The sequence below is a fragment of the Colletotrichum costaricense genome (assembly GCF_030867565.1).
Source record: "Colletotrichum costaricense strain IMI 309622 chromosome Unknown Scaffold_35.1, whole genome shotgun sequence".
Taxonomy (NCBI): Eukaryota; Fungi; Ascomycota; class Sordariomycetes; order Glomerellales; family Glomerellaceae; genus Colletotrichum; species Colletotrichum costaricense.
Genome location: NW_026848264.1, coordinates 10,768 through 31,183, shown reverse-complemented (window position 1 = coordinate 31,183; position 20,416 = coordinate 10,768). Strand labels below are relative to the sequence as shown.

The window sequence follows — 20,416 nt, the reverse complement described above, 5'->3', positions numbered from 1 at the left end:
GCAGACAGAGAAGCAGACAGGCAAGGTTTGACATGGACCGCACCATATCGTTATAAAAAGTATCTTCCAGAAAACAACGCGTGCTCAATCGAACTCTCTTTCTGGACTACTGTATGGCTACACCCGACGCCGCAAGTGTGACATAAAACAGCTTCGTCTGTCCAGTGATGATCATTCGGCCATTCCCAGCGAACTGGAAATTGGCAGCTGTTGTGCCAGTGTAAATCTTACCAATAAGTTTGCCGGAAGGATTGAAAACATGAACACCATCGCCACAACCAGCGTAGACACGGCCAACAGAGTCAGTGTGAACACCTATACAGAGTCAGATTCCGAAATTGGACTGCAGAAGCAAAATACTAACCATCGGGGATGAAAGCGGCAGTGTAAGCAAAGGTCTTGCGATTCTCCCAGGTGCCGTCTTCATTCACGTCAAATGAGTAGACTGAGGCGGGAGACGAGAGATTGCGACCGTAAAATCCGAGGGCAATGCCTGTGTCAGTGACATAGGCTTTCTGGCCATCAGGTGAGAAGGTGAGACCTAGTGGTTGTGAGACTTGCATCTTTCCCAATGACGAGTAACTTACCGTTTGGCAAAGTGAAGTCATCAGCAACGACAGCAATAGAACCGGTCTCGAAATTGTAGCGATAGACCTGATTGCGCAGGCCAGGCGGGGGACGGAAATCCTGGAGGAAGCCGTACAGGGTGTCGGTGAAGTACAGCTCCCCGTTACGAGGGTTGATGACAACGTCATTGAGTGAGTTGAACTGACGACCAAAGTAGTTGTTCAGAAGGACTGCAGAAATCAGTTTCATGCGCGTAATCTTGGATCTGGGGCAAGCCGAGCTGACCTGTGGTGTTGAAAGGAGCCACTGGATTCATCAGATACAGTGCCGAAGTGATATCCTCACCTTGTCCTTCACCAGCAAAGACGATGTTGCCTTTGTAGTTTGTGCCACCTGCTGATGTAAGCTCGATGTCATGTTGAGTTGAGGTTATGGAATGACCAACCGTTGGGATTGATGACCTGCGGGTATGAAGGGACAACGGTGACGGTAGCATTAGCCCTGGAACCTGTTCGCACGGCCTCGGCTTCCGCAAGTGAGATCTTCTGGATGATGGATGACTTATTCAACCCAGTACCTGCAGCAGGAGCGCCAGCGTTCTGGACGAAGAAGACCTCCTCCGTAGGAGGATTCCAGACAACGGCCTCATGGAAAATGGGATCCGTGTCAGAGGTAGCAATCAGCGTCAGCGATGGGTTTTGTCCAATGACATCGTAGAACTCGGGGTCATAAATATGGAAGGGTTTGGCTTCAAGAGACTCTTTCGTCACGCCGGGCCACAGGAAAAGCTACGAAAAAGTAAGCAAAGAATAAGCCGCAAGAGTCCGATTTGGGGTTCAGAACCGTAGAGTCGTTGGCCTCTGCAGGAGGGAGCACTGTCGGAAGAACGTTGAAGCTCTTCCAGTCAATGATTTGAGCTGCAGCGGGCACTCCAGCTGCACAGCTGAGACCTAGGGGCATGAGAAAACCAGCAGCGACAACCACCAGTGAGCGCGACATTTTTTATTCTTTGAGTTTCAAGGAGTGTGTTGTGGTTGGTTGTGGTGTGTAACGAGTGAGATGATAGTTCCAGAGGTTGGGTACCATGAGCTTTGTATGCTACTTTGCAAGTTCCCCGCGTTGATGAATCCCTGCAAGCGTGAAATTGCATAGTCACATTTGCAGTTGCGTGGGGACGCTAAACTAGCCCATTAATGACTACGATCTAGGAAGAAAAGAATGGAATGCGACCGTGCCAATGAAGCTGCCCCCAGAACACCCACTCCGAATTTTAGCTACTACGGACTGGTTCCCCGGGTCTTGGCAGTGGTTCGACTTGATCGAATTTGGAAAAGTAGTAAGGCTTCAATGACTCTGGTGCTACATTGATCGCGGCACCTCCAAGGCATATGCCAAGTTGCTGTTTCGCAACATGATCCTAATGGAGAGGGTCTTGGTCATTCAACTCATGTCCTCCCTGTCATGTTCCGCCAGAAACACCCGATGATGCAGGTTAAGAACTTGAATTTGAACCGTGAGATCCTAGCTTATCTACAGAGAGCACAACTGTGCCCTTCATAAATATGTAATAATCATGTTCATTGCCTCGATTGGATTTTTCTTGCTGCCAGACGTATCCCTTCATCGAACCAACAATTACTTCTAATAGCTCAAAGACAGCTGACGACGATGACAGAGGCCGGCAGCATTAACACAAAAGAAATCATCATCGTCATCGTCATTTGTGTGTTCATCAGCATTGCTTTCTACAACGTTCTCGAACTCACAGTTTCAATCTTTACTTCTTTCAAGAGACGCTCCGGATTGTATTTTTGGAGTATCTTAATTGCAACATGGGGCATAGCTTTCAATGGCACCGGCTATCTACTAAGACACCTGTCCTTGACGACCAAGCCCATCATCTACGCTACCCTTATTCTCATCGGCTGGTGTTCAATGATCACGGGACAATCAGTTGTATTATACTCACGACTGCACATTGTTGTACATGACCGGAAACGTCTGCGACTAGTGCTTTACATGATAATTGCCGACGCAATCTGGCTGCATATCCCGATCATCATCCTGGTTTATGGAGTAAACTCGGCGAATCCGGAACCATTCGAAACCCCTTATCAGATCTTTGAAAAGATCCAGCTCACTGTCTTCTTCGTGCAAGAGATCATCATTTCTGCACTATACGTTTGGGAAACAACCAAACGCGTACGCCTAATGAACAGCATCGGTGATGGTCGCGCCAAAAAGGTCATGAGCCACCTGATCTGGGTGAATATTCTGGTCATTCTTCTCGACGTTACGATCCTGGCCCTCGAGTTCACCAATCTGTATGATATCCAGACGGCTTGGAAGCCTCTAGCATACAGCGTTAAACTGAAGCTAGAGTTCAGCATTCTCAATCTGCTGGTCGAAGTCACACGAGGGGCCTCGAACAATAGCGCCTACGTGCGCAGTCAAGGGAATGCACAAGGTCATGATGTCGCACTCGAGACATTCAACGGCGAAAGGTCAAGACACTTCGCTAACACCGAAGAGCCCGAGTATGAGGTTCGTATTGGGAAAGGGGACACAAACTATCCAGCGAACAACGAGTACCCGACAAGGACAACCGAGATTACAATACACACCCAATCGAAGCAACAACATAGTGGCCAAGATAGCGACAATATCAGCGAAGGGCCAGACAAGGAAAGAGAAGGAGATGTCTGTTCAACCTCTTCTAAAGTACAGTTCGCGAGATATTAGCTTTTCGACTTCCTGCGTGATGAAATCAGACTCAAATCGTACGCCGAGCAAGCGATACCCCTTCGAGTGACATTGACAATCTTTCATTTCTCACTTGGTTCTTACACCTTTGTTTCGAGTACTCCTCAATTATTCTAGCCTAGACCTTCAATCATCAATCAATATGCCTGTACCTTCGCTGAGTTCTGATTTCAGCCCATCGAATGCTATGCGCCGTGACTTTGCGAAGATGGAAGACATTGCAGCTTCCCCATACCAAATGGCCACTCAATATATCCAGAGCAGTATGCTTGTGTGAGTTGGAGCGACTTGACACATGCTTGGGATACTGCAGAGGAACAGGCTGGCATTACACACATCAAATCGACATACTGATTCACCGACTGTGCCTCAAAACCTCGACCGCCTGATAGTTGAGCAGACGCATCACATTCCGGTAACTAAGGTAGGTAGGGGTCGATAGCCACCAGGAATTGTGTTAAGCTTAAATCGACAGGGCCTACCCAAGCCTTCATCGCCTCATGGCGGATCGGAGGGCACATATCTTGTCCCCGCTTCCGCCCTACTCATATTCGCAACGAGAGTCCAAGAACTCTCAGTCTCACAATTGCTAGGATAAGAGCGAGAAGTAGACACGGACGAACGGATGATTGTTTAGCGCTTGGCACAAGCTCTGCATCCGTATGGTTTGGTCGATTTCGTGGTCCGAAGTGTCAGACCCAGCTTTCTTGGCCTCATCTTCGTCTCCGTGCTACGTATCTCTTGAGCCAATAATGCCATCGGCATAGGCATACAATGCAGAGACGTTGTAAGATCCGGCACCGTGCTCTCACTTATGCAGCGGCTGTGCCTGCGTCTGGATTGCATTTCAAAGCGGCAAAGTAAGGAATACTATCCGTTCTGAAATGGTCAGTTAGGGTTTCTGGCCAGACTTCATGTCCATGTGGATTTCGTTTGAAATTGTAGTTTCAATTCTTGCACGTAATTGCACCCTGTAGACCACATCCAATGTGCTGGTTGAAGTACTGCGGCTACGAAGTGACCCGCTGTGCCCCATGGCTCTCTGAAAAGGAGCGGCCATTTTATTCTCAAAGCTCGAGGTCGCGCCCTACCTTAGCGTTGAGTTTCACCTCATGAATCGCTTCTTGAAATGATCCGTTCTTTCCGTTTCTTAGAGTAGTCTTGACTACCCTAGTTTGTTGCGTTGATTGTGTTGCGTTGCGTACTTACGCTGAGGTGTGCGTGATGGTTGTGGGACATAGACACAGCCTCCATGCGCCTGGGATCCCAGTCTTAGATTGCCAAGCTCACTGCCCGATGCATTGTATCTAAATGGTGCGACGAACCGTCTTGTGTTGCGGCCAAGTGGGAACTATTGAAAATAACGCTCCGTTGACTTTCACAGTGCTGGTGCATGAACCCAAGAACTCGATTTCTAGTCACACCCGGCGCTACACAACCCTGTGACTAGGTAGAATGAAAGAAGCCGGCCAAAGTGAAGTCAGGAATTCCTAGAATAATGGGTGACAAATCAAGGCACATCCCTGAACCCTACCTAGACACGACCTTTTGAAATCACGAGATAGTCCCGATTGGCTACCTCTCAGCCCCCACGCCGAGAGTGTCCCAAACAGACAAATAAGCTTCAAAGCTGCATAACACCCTGAAAATCCGGGTGGTCAAGACGGCATATCACTTATCGTATAATCGTCCTCAGCCAAGGAAAGGGGCTTCGGACTTTGTGTGTCGCGGAAGGGTGCGTGATACCTTCTTCGCGTTGTCATACGCGTCTACGGAGAGGATTCCGGACAGGGAAAATTCCACCGGCTGGCCTTCCCTTGCTGCAGGGCAACATCTCTAGTTTACATTGGGCCCTCAACTATAGGTATGTAATCAGGGACGAAAACCAAGACTAGATTGGAGTTCTAGCACAAAAAGGGATAACCATCACCGGCAACGTTCATCTGGTTCGATCCGGATGACCCCAAGTTGCACAGGCATTGGGGTTGCAAGATCGCATTCATTTATATTAGTGTCACCTGTCGGTGCTATTCTCAGCCCGATTAGGAATAGACAAGGACTGAGCCCTCTACGTAGCTACTATTGGCCCAGGAGAGATCCTCAAACCCTTGTCGCTCAAAGGGGTCACAAACAAGACGTCGCTTACACCGGTTCGTCCGTATTCCGCTCGCACAAATTTGCCATCCTGTGCATCCTGATGATCTCTATCGTAAATCAGACGTTCTAGGTAGCATTATTAATAGTATCAGGTATCTAGGATCGAAAGACCTTTTGTCCAGATTGACCAGTGATGGCTGAATGGGTTCGAATCATACAGCCCAGTGGTTTCGCGCAACCGGCCAAGGGTTGTTTGTGCCAAAACCGGCCATCTGTTCATCCGACTAAGGGAGAAATTACAACTGAATATTCTCGGGGGATGGTGAAATTTGATCGGGCATTCGTCTCCACGGCTTGAGAGATGAAAGCTTTCCCGTCTGTACCCTGACCAAGCTAGAACTTTAGAGCGGCCATGAAACCGCATTAGCCAGGATGTGTATTGGCCGGCATACTCAAAAGTGAGAGTTCCAAGACAGCCCGGGCTATTAAATCTATTTTTTCCATACATTATGATGCTGAGGCATTGAACCAGGCATGTCAACTAAGAAATTGCCCCACTTTCCATATTCTGATATGTACATAGTTCAATGCATGATTGATGAGCTTCATGTAAGCTTGGAAGCTTTGCCGTGCGAGTGAGCATGCCAGCCGTGAGTGTTTTTGGAGACAAGAAAGACATTTAATTGTTGGTACCTAGGGCAAAGATACCTGGAATCAGATATAAGTGTGACTGTAGACACTATTTTGTTCGCAGTGGCCCTTGGTAGTGTAATCCTCGATCCAATTACGGCCGCGAGGAGATATTCACTAGGCTATAGATGGTGAAGACAGATGGAATTTCCACAAGACGAGAGAAATTCCATCATAGGTAAAGGAGCGTCTAGGTTTGTTGACGACACGCGACCCCAAGAATGCACCGACAACGTGACGTGTAAGGCAAATGGGACGTAGCAACCACCAAATACTACCTACTAGAACTCTCCGAGGCAGTCTGAAGCCTTCGAAGAAATATGGGATGATAATTAAATGATGAGAAAGGCTATAGTAGCGGTAGGCGCGACCATGACAGCTTTTAGACTCAATAATTGCCAAGTCGAGGTATTGGAGATATTGTGAGGGCATAGTCGAGTAGCTTGGCCTTGGTCATACACCCACAGCAGCGACGCTCTATTATACATGTGGCTAGGAGAGAAAGCCGCCATAGGTATATGGCGTTTTAGTATCACTTGCTGCAGCTGTCTGTCTTCGTACATTATGTCACAAGTGGGCGCCAACATAGTTTCCCTTTACCGATATCCAGTATTGAGCATAGTTGAGAGTATTTTACGTTATGCGTTACATTTAATTGTTATATTAGTTCACAATGTTCATCCGGCGCTTTGAACATTTTCTTTCAGAGATGACCGGCTGCTTCTAGCCAAGTTACTTATGAATCATCTTACTCGCCACTCGGTGGATTGATCTCAGTACCGACTGGCAGAGGATCGCCCAGGTCAACTGTATTGTTAGTCCAGCGTACAGGCTGGATAAACACCTTTCGAGTGGTGCCACATCCATCACCCGGATTAAGGTTGGCATGGAACACCTGCCAATCCTGTGTCCCGTCGGGGCTCTTGAAAAAGGCATTATGGCCAGGCCCATAGAGTCCGTTCTTGGTTTCGAAGATGGGCTGAGATAGCTTGGTCCATGAACTCCGGCTGAGCGGATCGCCGCCTTTAGCGAACTTCATGGCGCCGAGCTTGTACGCCGGCGTGCTGCAAGAGTCGGCTGAGTAGACTACGTAAATCGTGCCGCAAGGCGAGACTACTCCGTATGGTCCCTCAAGAACGGCAGAGTCTTCTTTCTCCCATCCGTATTCAGGGGCTGCTATCATTGTGGCATTGCCGCATTCTGTTGGCGATAGGAGCTCAGCGATCCAGAGTGATGCACCATCAGGGCTGATAGGGCCCTTAACAGCAGAAAACTAAAAAGTGGCTCAGTACTCTATCTGGCAAAGTTGTAGGAAAATTAACATACCAAAAAATACTTCGTATTTTCAATCTCAAAAACAGTCTAGAGGTTATTCTGTCAGTTCTGTAACTGGTATGGATCAATCGTACAGCATACCGCATCAAGCATCCCTCCGTCGTAGTTTGGAGGAACAATCGAGTCCAACAATGTGTAGTTTGCAGACAATGGGCTCTCTTCGCCGCCTTCGAGAACAAATACTCTCAAAGACGGCAGCACGATACCCCAGTCGGAGTTGCATACACTTGCTGTAAAGTATGTGTACCACCGATCGCCAAGTTTGTGCATCTCAGGCGCCCAGAAATTGCAGGCTCTGGCCGGATTCGTGGTATCGGACCAGATGACGCGAGGCTCTGCTGTCTTGAGACCTTCGATAGTGGAGGCCGCGGTGATACGCACATCGGTCCACGTTGTGGAGGTCAAATAGTACCTAAGATGGATTGTAAATGATGACAGAAAATCAATGCTAGCACATGACACTTACATTCCATTCTCATACACCATTTGCGGGTCGCTCCCTGTTCTAATAGGATTGACGAAGCCATAAGTGAGGCACGGCCAAAGACCAGCGAGACATATAAGTGTTGAGAAGGCACGCATTGTGGACATCGGGCCATATGATGGGACTCAATACTCATAAAGGCTGGATTCACTATGACCTCCGTCGCTCGGTCGTCTTATGTGTGTTTTAGAAAATTTCGTAACCTTATACGACAAACATCAACTCCTTCCAAGAGTGTATTGTCAACATATCGGCTCGGGTCCCAAAACACCGAGTAGCGCTTTGAGTTTATAAGGGCTCACGACGTAAGATTGGGGCGGGTCGCTGTCTTTATTCGCAAGCCACGATGAACTACTGCGTATTTGTGCGGGGAAGAAAATCGCGGGGTTCACACGGGGAAGATGATCTGGGCGTGCTGGGGTAAAGATGGCTAACGTGGGATCGACGACACTAATATGGATTCCATTGACGCGCTCCAATCACTGGCCTCTCTCGTGTGAAGCGGGTCCGGCGTGCCGGGTTATTGGCCGGGTCGGCTTTTGTCACGTCCGGGGGAATCTGAAGTGAGCCAGCGATTGGCTGTTCCCGGCTTGAGATCAAACCTCATGTCCTTGATAATCCAAAACGTTCTTCTCGTGAGGTGACTGGCATACCTTACTTAGCGATGCGATGTGGGATCTACAAGAAACCTTAGCCACTGGCGCGCTCTAAGCAAGAATGCTCCATTCTCTGTCCAACCTCAAACAACGCTATGTACCAAGACAGCAGGCGCTTAAGAAAAGCTAAACCAAAGTTAATACGAGGATCGGATCAGAGTTGCATCTTTCTTCCCAATCTGGGTTTGACAATGGATCAAGCAGGTAGACTCAGCTGCATGGCTGCCGTGTCACTTATTTAAGAGTCGCTCGGGCTGACAGCAGTGTCAACTCTGACACTCTGACACTCCTGATTAACGTGCCCACTTGTACAGCCTCACTCTACTACCTTCATGATCTCTCGTAATAGGCGCTGTGCTGATTTTTCTCGTTAAAATGTTTATCAGCTTCAACCCATTGCTCGCCGTTGCCACTTTGGCTTCTCTAGCTATACTCGCCGCGGGATCACCAACAAACCTTGGTAGCATTATAAGCCCAGAGCACATCAAACGCCAAATCGATTGCAACTCTCAATACGAGGGATACGCATTTCTATACTTCAGCAACCGCGACGAGAATATCTATCTGGCTGTCAGGAACGGAAATGATGCCTTATCATTCACAGAGCTCAACAACGGGCATCCGATCCTGAAATCGACCGACGGAGATGGTGGAGTTCGTGACCCTTTCATCATGCGTTCCCCTAAAGGCGACAAGTTCTACATACTAGCCACGGACCTCTGCACCGCCTGCGGCACGTCTTGGGGGGAAGCCCAGAGTTTTGGCAGTCGATACCTCGAGATCTGGGAGTCGGAGGACCTCATCACATTTAGTGCTCAACGCCATGTCCTGGTATCACCGGATAATTATGGCAATACTTGGGCACCTGAGGCGTACTATGACGAGGAGCTACAGACCTACGTTGTGTACTGGGCGTCCAGTGTCTACAATAGCACGGCCAATTCTAAACACGATCCTCTCGAGTACCAGAGAATGGTCTACGCTACCACGCAAGATTTCCAGACTTTCAGTGAGCCAAAGATCTGGCAAGACGAGCCTCCCAGAGGCCGGATCGACTCAACTGTTATCAAGGAGAATAACATCTACTATCGCTTCACCAAGGCCACTATAGATGGCTGCGCAGACATTGTCCAGGAGAAGAGCTCCAATCTAACTGCCGGACTGGCAGGTTGGGACAAGGTGGCCAGTTGCATTGGTACAAACGCGGGGACCAAGGAGGTGGAGGGTCCCTCCATCTTCAAGGCGAACTGTCAAGATGTCAATGGACCGAGGTACATTATGCTGACCGACGAATTTGGCGGCAATGGCTATGTTCCACTTGAGTCATCCGATCTTGCAAGCGGGAGATGGACATTGCGTAAAGATTTCAAGTACCCCGCCTCTCCTCGCCACGGTACTATCATCCCCCTTACTGCAGAAGAGTTAAGTAAAATCAAGGTAGCTTACAACACCACTAGTTGAATTCTATAAGTTGTAGGATGGTGGTATTTACAATCTAATAATCTTAGAACAGTGAGCGGAAAGGCTGATAAAAAGAGTTTCATAAACCCGTAAGATTTTCAATGGGTAAATGTGTTGAGTTCGTCCACTTGCCATCATATCTCTAGGACTTCTCCATACTAGCCAAGTGAATGAGCCAAGTTAGCCAAGTAAGTGACTTCGTATGCTCGTTGCACACTAATTGCCTCTTTCTGTAAACTCTTCTCAGGGTTTCACAGAGCTCACAATCTCTTTGTGCTCGCGGACTAGTGTATGTCTAGTAAATTGGGACGCCGTCATTTCGTGGAGAGCTCCTCCTCATGTTCATAGACATTAGAATATGATGTAATAATCATACGCATGTCGAAAATTGGATATGATTACTGGTCGGTCCAAAAGGGAGCATGAACACCGATTAGTTACTGAGTAACGTACCCTGGATGTGTAAGCCAGCTAAAAACTACAGCGTGCGGGGTGCGTACTCTGGGAATCTCTCCTAGGCTACAATATTTAGATATCTTGGCATCTGCAAGGCTTGGATGGATAAGTAGACATATGAATCTACTTGCTTGTCTTCTTCAGGCAGTCGTCTTGCTCTCTACTTGGCGGGCCAGGGTAGAGTTTGGGAGGGTACGACTTACACTCAATACCGCGAGCCCAGCCAGCGATTCTGGCTCTTAGATCAATTTCCGAGTTCGCGTTCGCACCTCAACGACCAGCATTCCTTGCGTCTAGGTCATGAGACGGTTTTCAAAAGAACAGCTTGCGAATTATCTTGATCATTCTTAAACTGGAATTGCTCCTTCTTTCCTTTCCTCCCGTAAGGAGTACATGCTTTCACTAGTCTCCTCCTTTACAGTAGTAAAGTAAGGTACGAGATAATTGAATAGGGCTCGTAATGCCGCCAAGCTACCGCAAACCACGGCTACATTCACCTCGACGCCACTCCAACTGACAACATCAGCGTTGTCCCCTAGTATCGAGAGTGTTAGTAACCATTGAATGTTTTAACATAATACCCTGGGTTAATGACATACATGTCGGGTCAAAGCTGTTCGCAAAGGACACTAAGTACTTGAGTCGAACCACGCTGGCAATGCATCCGCTAGATGTCTCATTAGTATTTTCAATCAACTCCGGAAGAGTCGGTGATTCTTACAACGAGCCAAGGCAGAACATGAAGATCAGGCCGAGCTTCTTCTTGAGCCCCAGCTGCAGGTGCAGAAGCTCGGGGATGGGCATGATAAGAAGTGCCACATCCTCAACAATGCCAGAGATGGCGCCGGCGTAACCGATGGCCGTGAGGTTAAGACATTGCCCCTTGGCCGACTTATCCCAGATTGCGGTAAGCGGGACACATTGGAAAGCGATCAAGAAGACCACGACAAGCCCACGAATAATGAGCACCACAATGGCAGCCTTTGCAGCTATCTGTGATCGCTTACTGGGGAAGACTCGGTGGTAGAAACAACAGATGGTGATCTTTGCAGTAATCCTGATGAGATTCAGCTTCAGGGAATCCAATATAGGGCTTCAGAGCAAGACTCACGTTACAAGAACATATATGATTTGCATCGCGTAGAACATCTGTGTACGAAAAGTGATTAGCTGATTAAAAGTGGAAGGATAGCCATGGGGGGGGGGGGGGGGCCAAGTTACCTGTAAAATTGGCTTGGCATTGCTAGGGTCAATGACCCAGTAATGCTTCCCGAATCCCAAGGAACAAACTATATATTGAAGTTAGCCCCCCCATCCTCATGTTATTGTAAAGCTGTTGGCAACTTACTCGCTACGCCACATGCCGATAGAACAATGAGCAAACCCTTCTGATCATCAGTTCCTAAATTCGGATGGCGGGATGAAATAGCGACATGCATACCAAGGCGAGTAGTGTAACGTAGTCATCCCACCACAGCTTGCGAGCAACAGTCCAGCGGGCGAAGCATCTCAGAAACACGATGAAAGTCGTGATGACTGGTAGGGTGATGGCGAATATAGCATAGCTTCCCTTCCGTTGTTGATTCGGGTAGTCGTGGCACAAGACTTGGGATTTTCGTGTGGCATCTGGATAGGACAAGCTTCAGAACGGTGCTCAAAGGTCGCAGGCATAAGCAATATATACTCACCGACTTGATCGGCAAAGTCACAGGACAGCTGCACGCATGTTGAGACTCTTAGTTGAATGTCATCGTTCGTGCAGGCGCATTTCGCAAGCCCCTTGAGCTGACAGCTCCCGGATGAGAGAACCTCAGCGAAGCATGGCATCTGAATCCAGAAGAGTGTGAGTATATGTTTGAGCAGAACGTGGGTTCAAATCGCGCCGTAGAATCCACGACAAGAAATAATCACTTAGCCAAAGGGGCTTATGACCTACCGAGCATTGTGGTACTGCACCAAGCCACTGTGCAACCGCCGTCGCATTTGTGTCGAATATTGACTCTGCTCCTGCCACCAGCGCCAATGCCGCCAGGATGCCTGTCCTCAGAAGCATGGACTTCATCATCGCGATAAAGTTGCAGAACCTAGTCGTGTCTTTTGGCAATGGTGAACGCGAAAGGCCCTGCTAACGCAAACCTTGTCGCCAATGATAGGAGACTCCCGGGGGGAAACGCAAAAGAGAAGAAAGTAGCAACACCGCTACCCTTGCGCAACGGGTCTGGCAAGCTCATATGAGATTCGATCTGCCCAAGGGGGGTTCCGCACTGCGGGTTCCGTTGTCCGCATGCCGCCGTAGGGGCCGGTCGCTTTTGCCAGAACAGTTTAGAAGCGGAATTTAACAGTGCTTTGAGTATGGATGCCGGTGGGCCATGGCGCTAGTCTCAAGGTACAAGTCGACTCGTCGCGCGACTGATGCGCCTACTCCGGCCGACTAACAGCTTAGGTCGACGCTACGCCCTTGACCCTAAGCCAGACAGTGATGGCTGTGTCGCGGTCCCATCACTGATCCAACAGCTCGAAGTTTGATGCTTGAGGATCGACTTGCCCCATTTGTCCGAGCCGTGTTGGTTACTGGATGCGGAGGGCGGGATAAGCTGCGGCTAGTCCCTATTGGAGATGTCTCGCACGTGGACTCCGACACTAGTAGCTCCTAGTCGCGCCACTACGGACGACCAGAACAAACAAAGGGCGGAATTGCCTGTCTTTCGGCAACGGTAACAGAGTTTTTCAAAATACGCTTGTTTCACTCATGAATCGGGGAGTCCATGGGGGCAAAATAGGCAAATTCTCTCGTATTCAGGTAAGTAATGCGGAATCCATCGCTTCTAGACTGTATTGGGATCAAAAGAATGCAAGCCACCCGAACACGACTACCGCTCTTAACTCCCGATAGCTGTGAAATATGAGGCACGGTCACCGCATTCGTCTAGGTTGAATATGAAATGGTGGTTTACGCTACCGAAAGTTGAAACTCAATGTCTGTTCATACGACCAAACTCGGCTAACACAAGAAATAAACATCGAGTGTATTCTAACATCTCGTTGTTGGAAGAAATAAAGAGAGAGAGGCGGGGAAGCTTCAAGAAAATTGACTGAGGCAGAATCTCCTTGTTAAAGTCTGTTCTAGTTAGGTCATCGAGGGGGTAAAATGAATGAGGGCTACACCTGTTTCTTATTGTTGGCTGATTTCTCTTCAATCTACCACACCTTACCCGGCCTGCCTGCCCTACCCCACAATTTACCCCTGGATCAGCCTCATTGTCTATCCTGTGCATGGTTCAGGCGGGCTCTACTATATTGCCGTCGAAGAATGAGGGGGACGGGGAAAGGGAGAGTGTAATTAGCTGTCAATCAACATACCCAGGCAACCTAAGGGCAATGGCGATAAGGGTAAAGGCAAGGTCCTGAATTAGAGTAATTGGCATCCATGGAAACATTCCAGAGTGTCACTATCAAGTAACGCTTTGTTCTTTTCAAAGCTCCGAGTGGAGTGCAAAGGTATTCCCAAACACCAGAGAACAGTATCCTTAGAAATGGCCCAAAGAAGGTGAGAGAAATGTGATTTTAAACCACTTGGAAGCGATGCTTTATTGTGTGCCTGGAGTCATAGTCCACTCTCGTGTAGGCCCAATTCAAGAAGTGCAATCTGGAGCGCTCAAGACGGGGTTAATTGGACTTATCTCTGTACCTATCAACTTTACCACGGCCTGCTTTTAATCTGCTTCCAACACACCCGGGTATGAACAGGAAGCCACGGGAATCTGGTTCCAAATTTGCATCTTTGGATGAACTAAAAAAGGAAAGGTTCGTGTTGGTCTATCAAGATCTCAAGAACGTTTGATGATGAAAAAGCCGCGTGTATGGGACTTTCCAAAGCCATAATCCTTTCAGCTGCCTGGCACACCAAAGGAAAGGTGTCTTTATTGCCATTATTTCGGCCTTGTTATATTCGATTGGCATTCCTGGCCCAAATTCGTCTCTACGGACCTTGCTGCTCAACTTGCCCCGTTCAAGTTATCATGCCGGCCAATTGCGATTGAGAGAAGTTTTGAAATGTGTAATTCTACGTCACGACAAACGACACTAGGGAGAAACCGCGCGAGAATCGCAAGTGCTCCACACTCTGCCGCTTGGTACTAAGAACGCCGGCCGCCTAGCCGCATGTTTTGTGATGTGTGGCAGGGTCAATGAGAAGAACAAGGACCCATTTCAGGATACTATGCCAATATAAGAGTGTTGTGGCTCCTGGAAATAAAGCGCCCGAAAGTATACATTGTTAGGGAAATAAAAGCGCATCAATTCATGACCCAGCTATTACTCAGAGATGCCACTGTTGCTAAAAAAAAAAAAAAAAAAAAAAAAGAAAGCTGTCAATGGGCAGCGCTAGGGCTTGGACAGTCGAGGCTATCGAGACTCACATGATGCATGCGTTGTTGAGTCTTTTCGAGAGAGAGAGAGCGGGGATGAGGGTAGATAATTTCCGGGTTGAGGTTGGGAAACGATGGTGGTGGAAGGTGAAGTGGCTGCAACGATGTCTCACAGCCAGGAGGACACAATGTGGTTCTGGCACCTAAGATGGATAGGGTAGGGGAAGGACAAGCTGGGAACATGAGAATGGATGGCTTGGCTAGGAGCGAAGCAATCCGCCAGATGACCACGTAGGTTGAATCGCGAGATGAAGACGAGAGACTCAACGCGACATATCCAAACTGTGTGAGATTCGACTGGAAATTAGTGGCGGAGGCAGCATCGTCTGCTTGACGCGTTGGGTGGTCGCAGGTGTGACTTCACAGGGTTGATATAATCACGTATCGCCGTCTAATAATTTCTGCGTCAATTGGACGGCGGGATGCCAGAGGTCTTTGTTATTGATACCTGACCCGGGTGCACGGTGTATTCCGATAGCGGGACTTCAGAACAACAAAACCAACTCGGGCGAACCAAGCCACAATAGCCCCAGCAACATCAACGCCGAGGCGGCCCCTCCTTCACAATCACTAACAAAGGCAAGTAGCAATGTAATAGCTCAGACCTCAGCTGAAGTCCGCTGCTATAACCCGACCAATATTCCAGTTGGGGCCCACTCGCAAAATCAACTCGAACAGTCCTTTGTCTCATTGTGACAACTTTACCTAAGTAAGTGTACGGCAGGCCCCAAGATAACCGCAGTCTAAATTCTAAGACTAGTATTGTCACCTACTAATCTTGCTAAGATCGAAAAGCAAAAGTCTACCAAAAGAAAAAAAAATTTAATACCAGATATTCGCTGTAGTCCGACCCTCATTGGCTTATCTATGGGAGAGCGGACGGGATCCCGAGTTTTCTAATGGGTACGGTCGTATGTACTTTCCTTGATTGACGAGCCTGGCTATACAGCATGTCGAGACGAAGCACGTCTTCATAAGTGGCAATAGTAGTATGTGAGATGATCATTCCTATTAATTTATACCTCTTCCAGTGAAAAGGTCTCGTTCGATTGATGAAACCTACTATTTGTGAAATACATTAGTATACCGGCCATGGGGCGACTACACAATCAACGGCTTTCTCTTATAGCATATCCGACGCTCTTTCGAATTACTTAGCTAGCGATCTAACACTATACGACTTATACACAAAGCCGAGGGCTATGCTGCTGGAGAATTAGGGGCGCCAAAATATAGAACTTTTGGGCAGCCTGGCATAAGTCTTGTGCTTCTCAATGTTTTCACGTTGAGTACGCATGGTATTGAGAAACGTTAATAAGCAACCCTTAGTCTCTTAACCGATGGCTTGCAGGTATTCGAATATGGGGCGAGGGCGAGTGAGAAAGAAATTGCGCCGAGAGAATTAGCATGAATGGACACATTGGCAGCTCCATTTCATGTCACGTTATCGTTGGTACTTTTTTCCAATATTGGAACCTTGTATCAGGCATGCTATGTGGCACATTGCTGTCGTGTCCCAGACGACGGGTGCCCTGGAAAGGACAAAACTGATGCTTTTAGATATCTGGACATTTTCTCATCAGCCCTACGGCTCGCAAAACCTCTGCCTTAATTCTCTAGCATGTTGTCTGACTGCTAAAGCGGATTAGCTAGGGATAGAAGTAACGGAGACTTTCCTGAGCTAAGCGGCAGCGCGTTCAATCTAGGTATCGATGTCCTTACGTTTACTGGTAGTTAAGGCGCTATTCCTATGGCATCTCCCTTGAAGAAAGATAGTAATAGGGATAGAGTTGGGTTGGATGTCGGTGACAATCTTAGCGCTAGCAACAGTGTCGTCAAATGCAGTTAGACACACGAAAAGGATGTGGTGTAAAAATAAGATAAAAGTCAAACTAATCGTATTTTAAGAATGTGGTGATGACGCCGGGAAGTCCGGGTTAAGATATGACCGGAGTGATTCGGGGAGGAAGGCGTCTGTGCAACTGGTAGTCAGAGTCACACCATCCGTTCAGGCAGGAAACGGTACTGTCAATCTGAACTAACAACTGTGTGTTGTGGTCATCAACACGCTTTAGGAGAACGAGAAAATTCCTGGAGGCTTTTCTGTCCTATAACGCATTGATATTAATCCGAGTCGTAGGCCTTCTTGTGCCCATTGTAGGAATCGGCTTGCCGGTCTACGTGCACCTAAGTCTCGAGCGTTTATGTAAACTATGCCGTAGCAGTGTCGCCCTGGGAACTCCCTAGTTTTCAAGGATACAATAGCTTATGAATATTAAACAAATGGCACATGAAGCTAACCAGCATTTGAATCTTGGTCAAACGCTGTCGCATTTAGAATACCTAAAGAAGAGTGTGCTTGAGATGTTTGGCTGTATTCTACGTGTTCTTGCGGGCAGGCTTGAGTGCAGCTGACTAATACCCGCCAGAAGCAAGCTGTAAGTCACATGTTCGTCCGTATAATGCCACCTCAGACCCCACCCATTGGGCTCCCACGAGCAGGTCAGCATTTGCGCTTACTAAGATACGGAAAAATATTTCGCTAACCCCGACGGACCCCAGCAGCCTGGCATCCGATCCACCCAGCCACGCGGTGGTTGACACAACGTCGCCATCACCATGGCGAATTCCCGTGGGGTCGCTCCATCGTTTCCATCTTCAACCTCATCTTTCGCACGCGCGCTTTTTGATTAAGCAGACCTGCTCTAGTCACTTCGACCATTTGACTACTCCTGAATGCTTGCCTGACTCTCTGTGCGAGTAGGAACAGAATCCCGTCAGAACCCGTCCAACCTGTGAATCTTGCTTTGCAACTTCACCCTTGGACCTGTCACCCGTCGCTCTGTTCATTCTACTGCTTGTGCAGGAGTCCCCAACGCATCTCGGGCAGGGCTTCGGCCACGTTGGAACTAGTCTTGTCTACGAAAAACCTCGCGACGTATTTGCACTTGTAGCGAAGAGAGGAAAAGGAAGGGCCATGACTTTACCGCGGTAAGTATCCACCTAGTTTGTCCCTGGCTGCTACCAGACATTGTGTACATCTGCAAGATTAAATACAGAGCGAATTTAATATGTCGTCCGGCGGAGGTGTACGCTTTGTCCATACTGTTTTTGTGGTGCGTGAAGATGAAGAAAATGGACGACAGCCCGAATTCCTTGACCAACCCTTCAAACTGAACGCCCTCTATCACCCGTCGTCATCAGTTCTTTTCCGCCTCAGCGTAGCCATCGCCCACAGCACCTCGAACAACACCACTCTCTATCTGCACATCACCCCCGACCGCATTGCTTCGCTGCGCCACACGACCTGCGATACGATTGATACGAATGACGAAAGCCCGCCGTGCCTCGAACGTGTCCGCCAGCGACTAGGTGCCAAGCGCCTCGTGACTCGCCTCCAGCTCCGGTTGCACAGTGGCTTCCATTGCCAACTTATCGCGCCCACTGGCTTAACTCGCGATGAGGTCCAAGCCTCCGACAACCCGGCGCGGCACACATTTGCCTTGGCCACGTCACTCGCGACGGCCTCAACATTTTCCCTCTATTTCCCGCACAACGTCTTGCGGATGACCACATTCCAAGCTTTCGCCGAGGGCGTTCGACAATTTCCGAATCTGACAGCCGCCCAGCGTCAATCATACGAGCGTGTGTTGGATCTGCGCCGGCTGTATCATGGCAAAGGTGGTACTGTGGTGACGCTTGAGGAGTTCACCGCGAAGGTCCAAAGTAGCCCCCCGCGCGACGAAGAAGACAATAGAGCTACCACGCCAGTCACATCCGAGTCGTGCGGTTCCACTGTTGCTTTTGACATTGTGCCGCGCGACCAAGAGTCACCGCCGCCGCAGTATGACGAACACGAAAATACTGGAAGACAGCCAAGGGAGCAGGCGAGCGCCAAATCGACCGCCACGGCTTTCGTTGGCGGGGGTCTTGGCGGTGACGATGTCCTCCCGCCATACGGAGATAGCAAAGGGCAGTACAACAATACGTCAAAGACTTCCAAACGAGGGCTGCACTTTGGTAGCGAAGAGACGGACATACATCCTTGCTCGAAGAGAGTCTATTGTAAGCGTGCATTCACCACTATTTACACAACTACGACGGACGAAGAACGCCCTGGAGAGAACTCGAAATCTCCACTTGCAGACCTGGAACGGTCACAGAGTAGGTTGACGATTCTGCTTGAGCAGCAACGCCGGCAAATCCTACAGCTACAGGCAGATGTCGAGGAACTCAAGAGGCGCAATAGTGAACTTGAGGCACGGCATGACGATGTAGAGGACAACTGTTGCGACTTGGGCAACCGACAGACCGAAACTCAGGAGACTGTCGAGTCATTGCTCATTCATACCGGCGAGCTTGACGATGAGTGCGAGAAGCTCGGGAAACAAATGCCGGACATTTGCGATGATGTGGAGGAGTGGGTCAGGGACAATTTAGGAGACGCAATGCAGGAGCACATGAGCAAATGGTTTGAAGAGAACATGGCAGAAACCGTGAATGGATACATCAACGATAAAGTTGCGGCCAAGATGGCCGTCACTAAGGCAAGAATGCGTAGAGCACTCCAAGACTAGGGTATGCTGCTACTTTGAATAATTACCCCTCTTAATGCCATTCTTACTGTCGTATAGGATATTTAATGTGACGGGAAACGAAGCTGACTTGGAAACAAAGGTGCCGTTAAACTTTGCTAAGCTTATAGGAAGAGGTTTGCATTGAACTATAGTGCCTTGATATTTTCTAAATAAGGCGGTTAAAACGTTAGGACACGCGCTTAGTAAGCTTACGAGCTTTCTAGCTAGAGTTAGCGTCTAGACGCGACTAGTATTCGATAAAAAGTAATATATCAAAATCAAAGAGCTAAACTCTTATATCTATTATCCTAGGTATTTATTATATTTTAAAACTATTTACTATTATAAAGCTTTTGTAATAGCTAAAAAATAATACTTTACTACCTAATCCTTTAAAAACTAGCTTTAATATAAAAGAATAGAAAAAAAAGAAATATAACTTTATTATTATTTATAAATTAGTTTTAAAAAAGATTAGTCTCGTATATTTACTATTAAACTTATAGAAAGATAAGGTAGGTATTACGACTTAATACGTATCAAGTAGGCTAAATGGGCTTAGGTTTAGGAAATTTTAAGAATTTCGTATATTTTTTAGTTAAAAATAAGGCATATTTTAAAAAAGCGAGAAATTAATAAAAATATTATTATATTATAACTACCTAGTTATTACTTTTTAATATATTTAAATAAGTTTATTTTTTTAGTTATAAAATATAGAATTACTTTATTATTATAATTAATAAATATTACTTTACTACTATAGCTACTAAATATTACTTTATTACCGTAGTTACTAAATATTACTTTATTACTATAGCTACTTAATATTACTTTATTACTATAGCTACTTAATATTACGAAATAAAAAGTTTTTTTAAAACTTTAATATAAATAAAAATA

At 47.6% G+C, this 20,416-nt stretch overlaps 6 protein-coding genes across 6 annotated transcripts; 3 read left to right on the top strand and 3 right to left on the bottom strand.

The window, feature by feature from the left end:
* Window positions 1–106: 106 nt before the first annotated feature.
* On the bottom strand, window positions 107–1,566 carry CCOS01_16888 (lactonohydrolase; the record flags this gene model as incomplete). Its single annotated transcript, XM_060465023.1, has 6 exons — window positions 107–315; window positions 365–541; window positions 588–797; window positions 853–960; window positions 1,013–1,355; window positions 1,411–1,566. 6 exons carry the CDS (start codon window positions 1,564–1,566, stop codon window positions 107–109), a joined length of 1,203 nt encoding a protein of 400 aa, XP_060304388.1.
* A 669-nt stretch (window positions 1,567–2,235) lies between these two features.
* On the top strand, window positions 2,236–3,309 carry CCOS01_16887 (uncharacterized protein; the record flags this gene model as incomplete). Its single annotated transcript, XM_060465022.1, has 1 exon — window positions 2,236–3,309. One exon carries the CDS (start codon window positions 2,236–2,238, stop codon window positions 3,307–3,309), a length of 1,074 nt encoding a protein of 357 aa, XP_060304387.1.
* A 3,556-nt stretch (window positions 3,310–6,865) lies between these two features.
* CCOS01_16886 (uncharacterized protein) lies at window positions 6,866–8,034 on the bottom strand (the record flags this gene model as incomplete). Its single annotated transcript, XM_060465021.1, has 4 exons — window positions 6,866–7,390; window positions 7,444–7,479; window positions 7,534–7,864; window positions 7,919–8,034. The coding sequence occupies 4 exons, from the start codon at window positions 8,032–8,034 to the stop codon at window positions 6,866–6,868; spliced, it is 1,008 nt and encodes a 335-aa protein (XP_060304386.1).
* Window positions 8,035–8,967: 933 nt separating this feature from the next.
* CCOS01_16885 (uncharacterized protein) lies at window positions 8,968–10,053 on the top strand (the record flags this gene model as incomplete). The annotated part of the gene is made up of 1 exon (XM_060465020.1): window positions 8,968–10,053. One exon carries the CDS (start codon window positions 8,968–8,970, stop codon window positions 10,051–10,053), a length of 1,086 nt encoding a protein of 361 aa, XP_060304385.1.
* An 803-nt stretch (window positions 10,054–10,856) lies between these two features.
* Window positions 10,857–12,574, bottom strand: CCOS01_16884 (uncharacterized protein; the record flags this gene model as incomplete). The annotated part of the gene is made up of 9 exons (XM_060465019.1): window positions 10,857–11,044; window positions 11,109–11,176; window positions 11,231–11,566; window positions 11,621–11,658; window positions 11,731–11,798; window positions 11,858–11,894; window positions 11,951–12,135; window positions 12,198–12,336; window positions 12,446–12,574. 9 exons carry the CDS (start codon window positions 12,572–12,574, stop codon window positions 10,857–10,859), a joined length of 1,188 nt encoding a protein of 395 aa, XP_060304384.1.
* A 5,433-nt stretch (window positions 12,575–18,007) lies between these two features.
* On the top strand, window positions 18,008–19,513 carry CCOS01_16883 (uncharacterized protein; the record flags this gene model as incomplete). Its single annotated transcript, XM_060465018.1, has 1 exon — window positions 18,008–19,513. The coding sequence occupies one exon, from the start codon at window positions 18,008–18,010 to the stop codon at window positions 19,511–19,513; it is 1,506 nt and encodes a 501-aa protein (XP_060304383.1).
* Window positions 19,514–20,416: the final 903 nt, after the last annotated feature.